Source organism: Talpa occidentalis, unplaced genomic scaffold, assembly GCF_014898055.3.
Source record: "Talpa occidentalis isolate TD23 unplaced genomic scaffold, MPIMG_talOcc4v2.1 talOcc4.11, whole genome shotgun sequence".
NCBI classification, from domain to species: domain Eukaryota; kingdom Metazoa; phylum Chordata; class Mammalia; order Eulipotyphla; family Talpidae; genus Talpa; species Talpa occidentalis.
In genome coordinates this window covers 87,302,072-87,317,827 of record NW_023601104.1, presented here as the reverse complement: position 1 = coordinate 87,317,827, position 15,756 = coordinate 87,302,072, and the positions used below count along the sequence as shown (strand labels likewise).

Here is a 15,756-nt window from a genome sequence, read left to right as displayed (position 1 = left end):
CTAAGAGCAATAAACACTAATTATTTAAGGGTAATGAAAATTTAGCCTTGAACATCTACTTGAATGAGCATTGCATGGGAAAGTTTTTCTATAGCAGCTCTGTGGTAACAGGGTCTACAACTGTGCATCCCACTAAGAAATATAAACAGTCCCAATGGGCAAAATTAAGAGTAGAGAACATCTGACCTCAATCATGGGCGTCAGTATCAGAAATGCAGAACACATGGTCACAGCTCAAAAGCAGTGATCTCGAGGTTACTGCAGACAGAGGATGGAAGTCATTCAGTTGGACATCTGGATCTCAGTGGCTCCAGAAGTGAATTGTTCTCATATGACATATGTCTATGAGAAGCTCAGCTCATCTTCAGTAATGGTTCTTAGAACTTGAATCTAATTTTCATATAATGCCCAACAAATGATCATTTTCACACAAACACACACACACACATGATCTTTGTTTTTGGAAGTTAACGATTGCCCAAAAGCAAAAATTTTAAAACAAGAAGGATCATTTTTGGGTTCTATGGCTATATCCAAATTGATCTTTCATCTTTAGTGTTTAATTTAAAAATGATCAAAGACATTGTAAGGGTCTTGGCTGTCTTCCTGTATTATTTGATAGTATCTAAATATAGATGACTGTTTACCTTTTTTTGAAAAGTTCAGTTTCATACCTTTTCCTGAGATGAGCATTAAACAGCAAAATACTGTTGGGTATGGAAGTTTAGCATTTGCAAATGTTGAGTATACAAATATAGTTGTGTCAGTTTCAAATTGTGCATTACTACTGTGTATAGCTATTGCGATTGGTGACTAGACATTACGAAGTGTTTGTATATTTAAACATGCGTCCAACTAATCAACTTTTTCAACACATCATATGAAAGTATACCTGAATTCTTTCAAATTACAAGGTTAAGATTGGAAATAGATACAGAAGATATTTTTAGCCAATTAAATAAAATTTGACACAGAGAGGTTCATATTAATTGACTGATGAGTGAAAAAATGGGCAGACAGTTGAATTAATGAAACAATACCATCCTAGGTAGACTGCAACTAGCACTGAGTAACTTATATATTTTAAGTACACTGTTGGCAAATTCTCTCTTTAGTAGTAGGAAGACTTTTCAAAGCAGAGAGTAGAGGGCATTAAAATGTACATTTGTATATTCTTGTAGGCTGTTTAAAAAATTAATAATGTAACTACTTACTATACATTACAAACTATCAAGAAATTAAAGGCATTTTAAACTCAGCTTGAGGGGGGTACACATTTTTTTTATTTACTTAACTTTGTTATTCATGCAAGACCTATATATTTCTGTGCTTTCATTGCTGCAATTGGCTGGGAACATGGGGGTCCTTAGCAAAGCCTCTGAATGAGGTCTATCATATTGTAGTTGCTCAATAAGTACTCTTCAGAAAAACACACTTAACTGTCTGAACTGATTGTCAGAAATCAAGAGATGTTCTTGGAAAGATTCAGTTATTTTAGAACTGGAGAATTCTAGATAGATTTTAATGGGAAGTACAAAGTATAAGATCAAATAGCACAACATTAACTAGTAGTCTTTCAAGGACAGAAAGATGGAAAGATACAACTCCTGATCTTAGTGGTAGACAGTGAGGAAATGCTGGATGAAACATCTAGTAGTCATTGAATGGAAATTGTTCTTAAGATGACAATGTCAGAGTGGGAACCATAACTTTGAAACACAGTGGATGACTGAGCCACGGGTACAGACAGGAGAGAATGAAATTACATGTGAAATGCTAATGCAGAACAAATGCCCCAAGCCAGATTGCTCCCACTTTCCTGAGGAGGAAGAAGGGGATTAGAAATTAGCCCTACTTCCACAGGCTTTTGATAGTTAAATAACTAATTATGTTCTTCAAAGCAGAGGAGAGATGCACCTGTAGGTCCTGCTTAAATGGCTGCCTTGATGATCCTGATGAGCAGATGAAGAGCTCTGGTTAGTGGAAGTTGGCTAAGAGCAGCTGAGGTCATGACCTCTAGCAGTAAATCAAGCATCTTTGGCAGCCTCTTTAAGTCCTTCACCTTGGTGACCCTGGGGACTGGATTCAGAGCTCGCACACCTGGGAGGACACATGACATTGGAAACCAAAGTTTAAAAAGGTGCCTGTGTACATCTCCTGGAACAAAGAAACTTTTGCTTTTGTTTTTCTTTCAGGACAGAGACTAAAACTCAGAGGAGGCTAAAATCACATGAACCTTTCAGGCACAGCTCTGGAACAGGGACATTTATGAGCATCACCTGGAGGACTTGTTACACCCCAGATTGCTGGTCCTACCTGCAGAGTCTCCGAGTTGCTAGATCTGGGGATGACCAGTGAAAGAGTCCATGCTCCCAGGCACTGCTACCCATTTGGGGACCAAACGTTGAGAAGCAGTGCTTGAAGGAATATCAGACATGTATCTTTCTTCGTGAAAATCATGACTTGCTCTCAATGGAATCTAATCAGTCGGTTTATAGGCAGTTAAAATTCAAAAATGAGCAGTGACCACTACTGTTAATTTGGGACACGCTAACCTCACAAAAGAGTTCTCCAGTGGAAACTCTTTCTACGGTACACACTGGCTTTACTGGCTGTGGTCTTCGTCAAAGCACAGAATTAACCTTGGCCAACAGCACAGGGCCTCTCAAGCCTGCAGCTGTTGGGAGGAGGCTGCTCTGCCAGTGACTCTGGGCAGGAAGTGCCTCATTAGAACTGATGCATCCATTTTATTCAGCCCAGGAAAAAAAAAGGCAAAAATCCCTAGGTTTCTCCAAACTTCTTTTAACTGCCCAACCTTCCGCAAGCCACTGTGTTACATGGCTTTGCCGCCATGGCTGCTTGACTTCTGGTAACTGAGAGCTTGAGGTCAGTATGATGGGAAATTTTCAAAATGCTGAACCATAAATCAAGCCCACTCCAAGGGTGGGCTTAATGATAGTGTAAATAAAATGAAAATCTGAAATGACAAGCCCAGGCACACAGACTGAAAAATATATGCAAGGAGACCACTTTGCATCCAGATCCAAACTTCGCGGAGGCAGTTTGAAGCACATTAAGGATCAGTGTGACTTGCATCAGACTTGCGATGTGACAGTGCCCATCAAATTCAACAGGGCTTCTCACAATGCTACTTTGCAGGATCTTGCATCAGATAAAGGATGGAGCGCTCTTGCAGCAGATTCTTTCATGTAAACAGTTTAAAATGTGTGTTGTTGAAGGCAACCCAGCTTCCTCTGTGTTCATATCATTTTACAGAACTCCTGCCATCCTTCATTCCCTTATCCAGCTAAGTGCTCAGCAACAATGGACAAACAAAATCTAAACTAGCATTACCACTGCCCGAGGGACAGCACAGAATAGCAGCTAGAAAGTCTGATCTGATAATAGCTGGCTTCAAGAATTGAAAAGGAAAAGAAAAAACTTGTAAAGGGGATATAGTAGAAATTTAGATTTGAAATCCTATGTGCAACATGACATACATTTTGGAAATTATTCTTTTAGCTTTGAGGTAAAGGTAGTGTTAAATAGGTTCTGCTGATATTTTGAAGCCCATATAAATACTCCATTAATGGACCTCCCTGGTGGCGCAAGGGGTTAAGACACAACCTATGTCACTATCTGCAGTCACTGCAGCACGAGTTCGATCCCCGCCTGGCCACGGAGCAACCCACATGGTGCAGCAGACCTCTCCTGTCTCGCCTGCTGCTCCCCTCAGCAGTGTATTTCACTCAGTCTTCCTGTTCTGCTTCCAGCTCTGTCTCTGATGAATCCTCTCATCGCCCATACCTCTGGCCTATACCCCAGTTCTTGAATGCATAAATAAATCTTTAAAAAAATAAATACTACATTAAAATAGTAGCTGTGCAATATCACACGATGAGGAAGAGAGCCAACTTATTTACTTAGAAAAGACTTTCACACCTGGCTAACACACTAGTGTACCTAATGAGAAAAATGAGCAGTGTTTTGAATACTAATCTCATCCTTGATGTTGCCACTACACTGATGTCTTGTAATATATGCACACGACTAGCCAGTGTGGCTCCATTCCACAGGCTGATCCAGAGAAAGGCCATCAAATTGTTTCCCAGGATCCTTGAGGAAATGACTGTGGATCCCAGAGAAAGAAATGAGAGAGTGAGGCACTTGGAGAGGAGGCATATTTCCAATTGAAATATAGTATTTCAAGAACAAAGAGGAAGGAGTTATCTTTAAGGATTAGTTTTCACACTATTGGCCAAATGTTTGGGGCTTTTTAAAGCCATTTGAATTCTTGGTAGCTTCATGTGACTCTAAAATACACCTGACTCTAAATTGAAAATGTCAAAGGAAAAATAAAAGGAAACTATAATTTGATGGAAAACCCGATACTATAAAAATCAGGCTTGTCCTTGTTTAAAAAAACAAGGATAATTCTAAGAAAATATTAAATCAGAATTTAAAGGAGACTGTCAATTAGTGACTAACTAATGAGCATATAATATTATCCTTTTTTCCCTCAGAATATTTTTTAACTTTTAAATTATAACATCTGAACTGTTGGTAGTTTAATATCCACTAATTTTGTTTAAAAATATTGCTTCAAGCCAGTATTCTGATCTTTTATTTCCAGTGAAGAATACAGCTAAGATGAACAGAGCTCCAGTACTTAAGGATAAATTATAACGTCTGTTTTTATTTAAATATTGCCAGTCAAAATGCTTTTACTGAAGAATGAAAAATGAGAGGATGTCAAAGTGTGGGGATCTATGGAGAATCTGGGCATGAAGGTCCAGCATCTGCCAGTTTGAGAAAAATGGAACATTTATTCTAGGGAATGGGATTTGTGCAATTTCAAGTCCTTAAAACATAGCACATTATTGTTAGAATTATAGGTGATAAATATTTTATGGAGTTATTTTTAATAGAGTAGCATTTTTTCCTTCACGTTCCTGTTTATATGCTCAAAGGCATGAGGTTCTACGTTTTGAAAAGTAGAGGTCATCGGTTTATATAGAGACAATCACCTTCCTGAAAGGAAACTAACATAGTGCTGATTTTCAAATCCAGTATATTCCTGCAGAGAGCAAGGCTGCAATTTCATATCCACAAAAGTCACAAGGCTTTGTACTACCTGAAGCAAGCTCTGCAAAGCAAGGAAGATAGATAGTGTGGGTGACACCAAAGTATTTCTAGGGTTTCCCATGACAGTAGTTTATATTCTTTTCTAATGGAATGTTGGGGGGCGGGAGGGAGAAGGTACTACATACCCCAGACCTTCCGCAATTCATTGTGGGTTATATATGCTCACTTAACTTCAGAGGTCAACAGTTGGAACTGACCTTGTAGAAGACTGAGGGACATTGCTTAGGAGTGGGTTTAGGTGGGCTGTAGGGATAGGGCAGAAGGAGCTGAGATGGCAGGAGGCTAGAACTTGTAGGTTACAACAGAGTAGAGCAGACTGGTTAATAGTGTTATTAATAAAAAGCATGGGTCTCTGAAATTTGTTTAAGGGCTTGGAATCTAACGTTCTGCTTCTAGATGTAAGCATTTCTCCTAGCCTTAAATTAGATGTGTTATGTTTTGTACGGAAATGAGGCTAAATGGAATCTTTCATGGTTTAAATTTCTTTTTTCAAGTAGGGATAAGTTGATATGTTTTTATTGCTAAACATTTGAGAATGTACACGTTGAAAGATGTAACTATTTTTATATCATACTTTGGTGCATGAAATGTCTTTATATACAAACTTTCCCAAATTTACTTTCCAGCTTAAGGTTCATGATTTAGTTTTGGTCCAAGAAAGCCAGATGCTTTCGTGAGGAAAGCTTCCTCATTTGAAGGCCATGAAAAAAAAATCTGTTTTGTTTTGTTCTAAATGGAGAGAAAATACTGTGACAGTTTAAGAAGGGGGTATAAGAATCTTGGAAAAGGATAACTTACTCAGTTATCATTCACATTCTTGGCTAGCATGGGATGAGTGGCTCAGTTTATATCACAGATCTTGAGTGAAACAATTTGAAATACTTATCCATTCTTAAAAAAGGCTAAGGAAATATACCACCTAACATATATATGACTTTGATCTCATTGAAACAATCTAATCAATACAGAGTAGAGAAAATATAACCATTTTTGTAACTCTAAATACACTTTGTATACCACTGACTGGAGCCTAGTGTTTGCTTCAGCAGCACATATACCACTGACTGGAGCCTCAAATGGAAAAATGCATTTGCCATAGTTGATAGAAAAAAAATAGGCTTGACTCTTTTTTTAACTAAATATATAGACACTTTCTACTCTTGAATCTTTCAAATGTCTTCAGAGCAGCACTGTGTAAGTTAATGAAGACTCTATCTCTTCATTTGTACAAACATGTAAACTAATAACAACAAAAGTTGGTGGTTTTGGGACACTGGATGCAAGTTATATAACCAACTGGTTTCCAACCTTCAAACCAGACACTAGTCAAGGAAATAATAATGACCTTGGCCAATGGGCAGAATATCCAGCCAGATTTCTCCCAGCTGTGTTTCTCCCCTCTGTGGCCTTCAGTAACTTCAGTGGAAGTTTAGTGTGTTTAGGGAGAAAGATGGCCAGGAGAATCAAAATTATTAAACCAAAAAGGTCAATCTTCAAATTAAGTTTTGGACCAGGCTCATTATTAAGAACAAGTTTATCCCTTCCAATGTCCCAGTGCTACAAGGAATATGGCTGACCAGCCACAACTCAAATGGGGTTGATATCACACTCTCCTGCCAAAGGGGTGAGTAAAGGAAAATCAGAGGCTTTGAAATGTAAAAATCAAGCTATTAGTGTTTCCTTAGCATTCCTTGTGATTTCCAACTCAAGTTTATGGTGACTGCAAGAGATAGGAAAAATCCTCAGAGGGGACAGATCCTTGGATTTAGTTCCATATAAACAGAGGACCAAGGAACTTTGACAAAATTGTTGCTCATAAAAAGCTGACTTTGAGGGAGAAAGACAAATCCCAGATTATTTCAGTCATATGTGAATATAGAGAAACAAAACAAAGGAACAAACAAAACTAAACCCAAACAAACTATAGGAATATGACTCAGAATGGAGGCTACCAGAAGGGGAGGGTACAGGAGGAACAGAGGGGAGGGGACCCAAGGGTCATGGCGGAGGATTAATAGTAGTCTGGTGGGTGGTGGGTGGTGTGGTGATGCTGATCGAAAGAAGTGTGAGCTAATTCCCCTAAATTATACAGTGTTGTAAACCAATGTTACCTTAATTAAAAAAAAAATACAATATAGTTAAAAAAAAAATGGCTTTGCCTTTGAAGTCCTTGGGTGTTCCTACTTAAAGTCAGACACCTAAAGTATCGGGCCTTCAATACCATGATATAATGGCTTTATTCTTTTTTTCAGATTTGAAAAGGTCCTTTGTAACATTCCTTTCCATTCTGTTATAAAATCATCAGTTAATATATAGTCAAGGTAATCTGAGTTACCTTTAACTGTCAGGCCTAACTGGCCTGTCATAATTCTTTCTTTTTTTTAAATGACCAAAGATGCACTAATAATGGCTTAGATCAGTTTCTATTAAACAGAATATGCTGCGTGTAGTTTCTCCTAATACATTAAGGGAAAAGCTATTTAATTTTTTCCATAGGATTTAAATAAAACCTGTTCATTCGCTCCCTTATTTTCTCCTGATGAAATGTTATAGTGTGGGTGACAATGTCAATGAAAATATTACTATGGAGCCCTACAGGTTATGAGAAATACCAGGATTATGAGTTGCTCCTTCAAAAAGGGGCTACTCCCAGTAAAACCTCATAATGCTCATTATTAGCACATTAACAGCTCTAAGTCCTGAGGTTAACAAAGCAAAACAAAACTTGTTTAATGTTGTCCAGTTCAGAATTTCTTCAGCTAGCCCAAACACATCACCCCTTTATTTGTAATTCCTCACGTCAAAAAACTTTTGGGACACGAACACCTGTTTTTATGTTCCTTTTTTTCCCATCCAGCACAATGACTGGCCTATAGCAGAGACTCAAAAGGTTTTTTTTTTTTAGAATGAAGAAATGGTAAAAGGCATGCCTGTGCTGTCAGAACTTATGTATATTGTATTGTGTAATTTTTTGGATATGAAGCACTTGTGTCTTTTGAAGTAACCATTGCATTCGAATTCATGGGAAGAGTGAGTGCCATTTCTTCTTCTGTACATTCAAGTATGGAAAGTTAGGAAAACATACTTTGAGTGGAAATAGGAGGATCTTTATGAAATGTGAGAAATTGAACAAGTAAGTCCACTTTAACAAACACAGAATGTGATCACACCATGAAGGTGTGGCTTCATTGTCCTTATCTCTGTGTGGTGGGGAGTGGGGGCAGTGGGGAGGGTCCCTCCACCATGGCCCAGGGGTATTCCATTTCTGGATGTTGACTGTTATTGAGCACTTCAGCGAAATCTTTCCTTACCAGTAGATCAGCATGTAAAGAAGGTACATTCTTAAAAATGCTTTGATGTTGAGAAAAGCTGAGGTGTTGAAAGTAAATAGGTAATATCCAATTATATGAGAACTCTTGCAGAGTAAATCTCAGGGACATGGGTTTGGTCGGAGCAAACCAAAGATAGTCCATGATATGACTAGAATTAACATGGTGGGCTCTTTGGCCACAAAAAGATAAATTAGTGAATTGTGCTACAAACTCTTTACAGTGCTCTACAATTCAGGTATCGTTTGTAATTCTTTACTGTTATTACAAATGGATGTTTGGAAATAGCTAAGATACTGCTTTTAGTAACAGACTGTGAAACGATGGATGGTAACACTCCTGAGCATTTATAAAGTGGACTAGTGGTATAGGTGCATATCTCCATGACATGTTGTAACACATGATAATTTATTAGACAGAAAGCATTTTTTAAAGATCAATTGTATATAAATGCTCCTTGACTTTAAAGTATTGACAACTTCTGCCTCAAGGGGAACTCATTTCTCCCCCTTCTCAGACAGTCATTTTTGAAAGGCCTCAATTATACATCCCAAACCGTGACTGATCGCCCCTGAAAACGGAAAATGCAAAGTAAAGAATACCACTCCACTGGCATAAATTGAGAATAAGTGAGTTGCATATCACTCATGAATTGGTATTATTTGGATTTGTTTAATTTATATCATTCACAAAGACCAACTGTATCGCTATCTCTGTTTGGCAATGCTAAAGAGCAGAAGCTACAAACACGACTGCTAGATAATGTGGGCCAAACTGGGCAGTGACAGATATGCTGCTCTTTGTGAAACACTCATATAAAGCAACTCATTACATTTTGCTTTTTTTGCTTTCATATTCTTCCTTTTTGTACAGTGGACTTGTTCCATCCATTGGTAAACTTGAGGCATCTTCCTTGTTTAACGATGAATCTGGAGCAAAGGTTCTTTGAGTAAATGCTGGCAATATAAAAAAGAAAAATAAACCTAGATGAATATAATTCCTGGAATGACAAAATCAGCAGTAATCATTGTTTTTTATCTCATTATCTGTAAACTTTACATGGACTGATAGACCTTCAGTGCAGGAATAAACAAATCAGTTTATTTTAATAAAAACTTTCCTATCTTTTCTTTTTTTTTTGAAGAGTATCTGAAAGTGGAAGATGTATGCTTGGCCAGGATACAAGAATACAAAGCACACAGAACTGTGGAGAGAAAAATCTGAAGCACCTCCTTTGTTACAGAAAAGAAGCGGGAATCCAGGTTTATTGTTTCTACTACTTCTTACCTCTCTTCCGAGCTCCAGGGACCTATATCCAACTATCTGCAAGAAATCTTTCTGCCTGATTTTTAATCTCTGATGTCTGCCCAACCCTTACTCTTTTCCAATTTTGGAAATGATACACAGATGTTCCTCAATTTACAATAATGTTAAAATCCAATAAAACTATAGTAAGTGGGTAGTAAGTATAGAATGCATTTAACACACCTGATATGCCAAACTTTAGCCCTGAGCTCATGGCACCTTACAAGTGCCCAGAGTCCCATCTGCCACTGCCTGCAGTTGGGCAAAATCATCCAAGAACCAAGTGTATCACTTCTGTAAATTGAACAATCCTAAATTGGAACTATCTTGTACCCCTTTGCACAGTTTCTCTAACCTTGGTTTCCTTCTTCTTTAGTTCCGCCTGCTCCTCATTCAATTTAAGAGTAAAGTTGTAGTGATTCTACCTCCCCAATTCACCAGAGCCCTTTAGCTTCACATTACCATCACTCTGGTAAGGCTATCATTTTCTCTCTTCCTGTTTTCATCTTGTCCCATTCTCCACATCACAACACAATTTATCTTTCTAAAAGATAAATCATGTCACTCTCCTGTCTAACGCCCTCATTCCCCACCCAACCCAACCCATAACCAATCAGTGAACTTAGAATAAAATACAAATATGACTGTGGCTGAAAAGTTTCCCTTGAGACCTCACCCTCCACCCGCTATTAACTCTCTCACTGAGGGGCAGACCACGCCACTTTCTTCTCTCGCTTCTTCTTACTGCCAGTGTCAGAAAACTCTTCCCAGCCAATTTTAAGTCAATTGGTTCTTGCCATCCAGGTTTCAGGTCCATCTTGAGAAAGTCATAGCAGATGACCAATCTACAGCAGCAGTCCTGTTCCAGGAACTTTGCATCATTTCATCTTCATGGCTGGAAGCATTGTGTTAAATTGCTTACTTGCTTACCTATCTCTTCCTGAAATCTGGTGACTTTTTGTGTTTTGTTCACTACCACACTCCCAGAGTCAGAAAGCCTCGCTCATAGCCTCCTAGGAAACATGACTTGAACAAGAAATAAACTTAGGGATTTTTAAGAGATAGTAATGTTCTTATCTTAGCAGCAGACCAATGTTTTCAGTCCCATAAATCTTTGGCATCTATTCTATAAGTTTGAGGTTAAATTACATATGAAAGAGTCTATTTAGTTAGCTGGGTAGACCCTGACATACAATTTTGAAGTGAAAAGAGTGTGCTATTCTTGCTGTGAATAAACTATATTTCATCGGAGGGACTTAAACACCTACTTAAAGGCACCTAAAAACAAGCATTGAAAATACTAAGTTTTCTTTTTATAGCAATCTAAACTGAGGTAAGGAAATACAATAAAGTTCTTTTTAAGCAATTTTCATCGATTTGCCTTTCTGAGAATATCAAATTAAAATTATATGTAAGAATAATTTCTAATTCTCATAATAATCCTTAGATAACGCTTCATCCCTGTGAAAAATCACAGTTCATTCTTTTTGGGATAACCTATCATTTATCTTTAAAAAAATTGTTTTAAACAGTTTTAGAGTTTCAGAAAATTTGCAATTTGCAGTTATTTTTAAAATTTAATTTAGAGACACAAACTCTGCAAACAACAAGATTTCTCAAAGAAATCTGATGAGAAGTTGTCAGAATATCACAGACCTCATTCAAATTTGGACTGGTCTTAGCCCCAGGAGTGAAGGCCCTGTCCTCAAGTTGTATGCCTTTAGCCTAAAAGGAGTTATACATGGAGACGAGCGGTCAGTCACTACTTATAAAAGCAAAAATGAGAGTATCAAAAGCTGGTATTATGAGTCTCTTTTACTAAGCCCCCACTGTCTAAAGGCTCAAGGTAATGCAATCCAAGTCTTCTAAAAGAGGGTCCTGAATCACAGCCATAACTTCTAGCTAGCCAGGATAAATTTGTAGTAATCATGGCTCTAAATAATGGATTTCTGTGTTTCTATTTCCAATGGCAATATAAACTTACAATTTATACATTTCTTCCCTTCTTCCTGGCAGAAGGAATCTACCTTTTCTTGAATTGACCTGAACTACACAAAGCTGACATAAATTACTACTTAAAACAAACTTTCATTAATGCTGGATCATTTCAGAGACCACAAATTATGCAGTATTTTCCCATTTCCTTTGTTTTTTCCATGGTCAGTGATTCTACACTTTCACTTGGTCAAAGTTTGACAGGGCACCTAAGTCAGCAGAATGAATGTCCTAGCGTCTACAGCATAGACAAAAGGGTTTCATCCAGTACAAATTTGAACGTGAGTAAGAAGGATCCTGTTCTGCAGGCTCATAAACTCATGTCTACTCAGGACCTACAGCTATCAACTTCTCAAGTCTTCATATAGACCTAAACTGCTCTAAGATGAAAAGTCCAGTTTTCATGCTTCATTCAGAAGTTAACAAGAAAATGCAACACTTGCTAGTCAGACATTAAAAACTGGGCTTTTCTTAGGCAAACACATTATTTTTATAAGAATCCTTATCAGCCAAAGCTGACATACACATATCAAACAATACCAAAGAAAGCCAGCATCCCTCCTAATCCCACAATTCTCCTCCCCAGAGTCAACCACAATAAACTCTTTTAGCTCTATTTTCTATACTTTAATTTTTGTGAGACAAAGAAGCTAATAATGCTATTTCCTAAATGGTTACCTTTAAATTTAGCCACACTCATCCACTTCCCATCATGCCATCCTCCCAGTATAGTCACATCTCAATTTCCAGTTATGTCAATAGTGTTTATGTTAATATCACTACACAAACATGCCTCACACAACCTAACTGGTATACTATGATTATGCTTCTTTTCTTGCCCATTTTTTCCCTCTGGGGTTATTAACTGAGCTGTGTTTTTATTTATTTATTTGTTTGTTTGTTTATTTATTTGTTTATTTATAATTGGCTCTTTCCTAGGACCATCCTTAATAATTTCTCATTGCTTGGCTAGATCTGCTTTATGTCCATTAGTAGTTTTTTTTTTCTCTTTCCAATTGCTGAGCTGAAACAGATAATAGTTATCAGTTTTCATTTAATTTCTAAAGACTTTGCTGATGGAATCTTTCCTTTCTTCCTTCCAAATGAGAAAATTAAAGTTTAAAAGGACCTACCTGGCAAATTGTGAGACAAGTGAATAAAACAAGACCTGCAAGGAGGCAAATCATCACAAAACTCACGGGGGTTACAAAGATCCGAAAAAGTTCCCAGGGCCAAGGGTAGGGATGGGGAGCTACTGGTAGTGATCATTTCAAAGGAGTGGGAGTCAAAACAAGAAAACAGATTTCCTAACAGCAACACTGGGTTGTGCAACACAACTCTGCAACAGCTTTAGAGGGAAAATCATTTACAATCTAGAATTTTATAGTTAGCCAAAATCTCAGTCAAGTGTGAGTGTAAGAAATATGCTTTTAGATAAACAAAAACTGAAACCATTTACCTCCCATTCTTTGATGTGCTCCTACAAAAAGACTGGAATGAGCAAGAGGAAGGCATGGATTCTGAGAAACATGGCCATCAGAGCAGAGAGGGGGTGAAGAAAAAAAATCTCAGGATTACTGCTCTGCAGCAGATAATTGGTGGGTGGGGCTTTTAATTCTGCATACTTTTCTCCTCTGTTCCTAAGAGTCTCACTATGTATTGTCCCTCTTGAATTGATTTTCTAAATATCTACTGTTTCACTTCTTTTTCCTCTACTTTTTGTGATTTTCTCAACTTTGATACCTTTGTATCTTGTCATGTTTTAAATTTCTTTGTCCTCTATCTTGTATTTACTTTTCATTGCATCTTGCTCTTATTTTCAATGTACATGAGAGTTTTTCTTACGTCTCTAAGGGTATTATTGATATTTTAAAAGACATTTTCTTTTCTCTATATCATCAGTTTGCTGTACATTCCATTTTTTTTCTTTTTTGGCTCTTATAGCTCTCCTTTTTAATGTTAGAGTATAAAGAAAAATTATAGGACAATTTCTACAGCTAAGGTAAAATAAATTTTATGCTACAAATATGGAGATGTATTTGGTAACCCTAATCCACTTCTAAAATACCACATTGTGAAAAATAGATAGAAAATTCAAGGTTCATCAGAAGCAGAAAAGAATGAATATTTCTAGAATAAGTTTAATTCAACCACTTAAAATGATTAACAACAAGGTACTTATTAAAATTATAAAATATAGGGGCCTCCCCGGTGGCGCAGCGGTTGAGCGCTGGGTTGCCAGGCTGCCGGCGACCTCTGCAGCGCCGGTTCGATCCCCGGCTGCTCCCCGGCCACCGGAGGAGGGTCCCACATGGCGTGCAGACCTCTCCTGCCGCCCGCTGCTCCCCTCAGCAGTGTACTTTGGTCCTTCTGCCTGCTCTGCTCCCCGCTCTGGCTCTGGTGAATTCTCTTACCCTCCCGCGCTTCTGACTGTACCCAGTGCACGTATAAACAAAACAAATAAACAAACAAATAAATAAATAAATAAAAACATGCCTCTATAAATAAAAAAAAAAAAAATTATAAAATATATCCTTGAAAACACAGAAATGGGTGTTGGGGGGAAGATCATAAAACAAAACTAGTCAAAAACTATATATCTAGGAAGCAGTAATTATTAATAGTAAATTTATCAACAAATTAATAAAGATGTTTATTTTAAGTGAAATTTTGCACTGAGTTTTTAAATACTGACTATACTAAGTATTTTCCTATTCAGATTATGTTCTCAATATATTTTCCTAGCCTCAGTTAACTTTATTTCCTTTTGCTCGTTGTATTTATATGGAAACCTATGACTTCCTGTGAGAAATATATCTTAGAGAAATGACCACAGGTGTTCATGAAATGCTACTGAGTGGGAAGGCAGATAGTTTCTTTCAATGCCTGTCAAAATATGAAATAAAATTCCAAACATCTTGATTCCACCCCCCAATCCCACCCAATGTCTTTGGACCATCTCCTTTTAGGTGACTTTCTATGATATCTCATAAAAGTCATGGCAAAATTAATTAGCAGAACTGTGAGCTCCATGCTCACACAATGGCTCTGTTTATCTCCAAGCTATTGAATATCTTAATGGATGGGATGCTATGAAGTTTAGTGGTGCTTTGCCCCTACTTTCTTCCTTTATGTTTACATATATCAGACAGAACTGAAGAAAGTTTTCCACTGTTTAGTATGAAAAATTTAAAAATTGGCCTATGTGTATATGAGATTCCGAGTTACAATAACTAACTTGACATATGGTCCATACTGAAGGACGACTGCCAGATTAGAAAAGCAGAGGGTTTATGCAGATATATAAAATCAGTTGGTAAAATAGTTAGGATGGGAAAGAGAAAATGCTTTGCTTTTGGAATAAAAATAATCATGATATAATAAAAACCAAAACATTTATCAGAAACTGATAAATATTTATTCAATGAATCCATGAATATAAATCAGCAAAAATGAGAGTTATCACTTTTGAATTTGACCTACTTCCTTGTGGCTTATTTTGCTATTTTCTTCTATAGCAATCTACCTTTTTAAAATGACAGAGTTGTCAAATTTAATGTACAAGACCCTATGCTTATGCTAAACTGAAGACCTAAATGGCTACCTAAATGTGAATCCATGAAATAATATTCGGACAAAAGTGAAATTAAACAGCTCATATACTCATTCAGTCAACATTAATTGAGTACTTATTAGGGACCAATTACTATGAAGGAAGCCGAAAAACGGTGGTGAGCAAAACAGACATCATCCCTATCATCACAGAGTTCATTCTTGAGAGAGAGAAGAAGAAGTAAATAAAAAGCTGCTCAAATAACAAATAACTACTTAATTGTTCTGAGAAGGGTTTTAAAGGGAAAAGGTAATATGTGTGGGTTCTCATAACAGAAACCATACTTAAAATGGTAGGTTATGAAGGCTTGTTTATGGATGTAACATAGAGCTGAAGCTTGTAATACAAGTAGAGTAGGGAAGAGATGGG

At 37.2% G+C, this 15,756-nt stretch overlaps 1 protein-coding gene across 6 annotated transcripts in view; it reads right to left on the bottom strand.

Annotated features, from left to right (window-relative positions):
* Nucleotides 1–8,660: 8,660 nt before the first annotated feature.
* The window catches only part of CEP128 (centrosomal protein 128), a 373,385-nt gene continuing 366,289 nt past the window's right edge, over nt 8,661–15,756 (bottom strand). For all 6 annotated transcript variants that reach the window (XM_054691882.1, XM_054691883.1, XM_054691885.1 and 3 more), the window contains one exon: nt 8,661–9,430. In XM_054691882.1, coding sequence (XP_054547857.1) covers nt 9,303–9,430 — 128 coding nt within the window. In that variant the 3' untranslated portion in view covers nt 8,661–9,302. The remainder of the gene's footprint in view (nt 9,431–15,756) is intronic.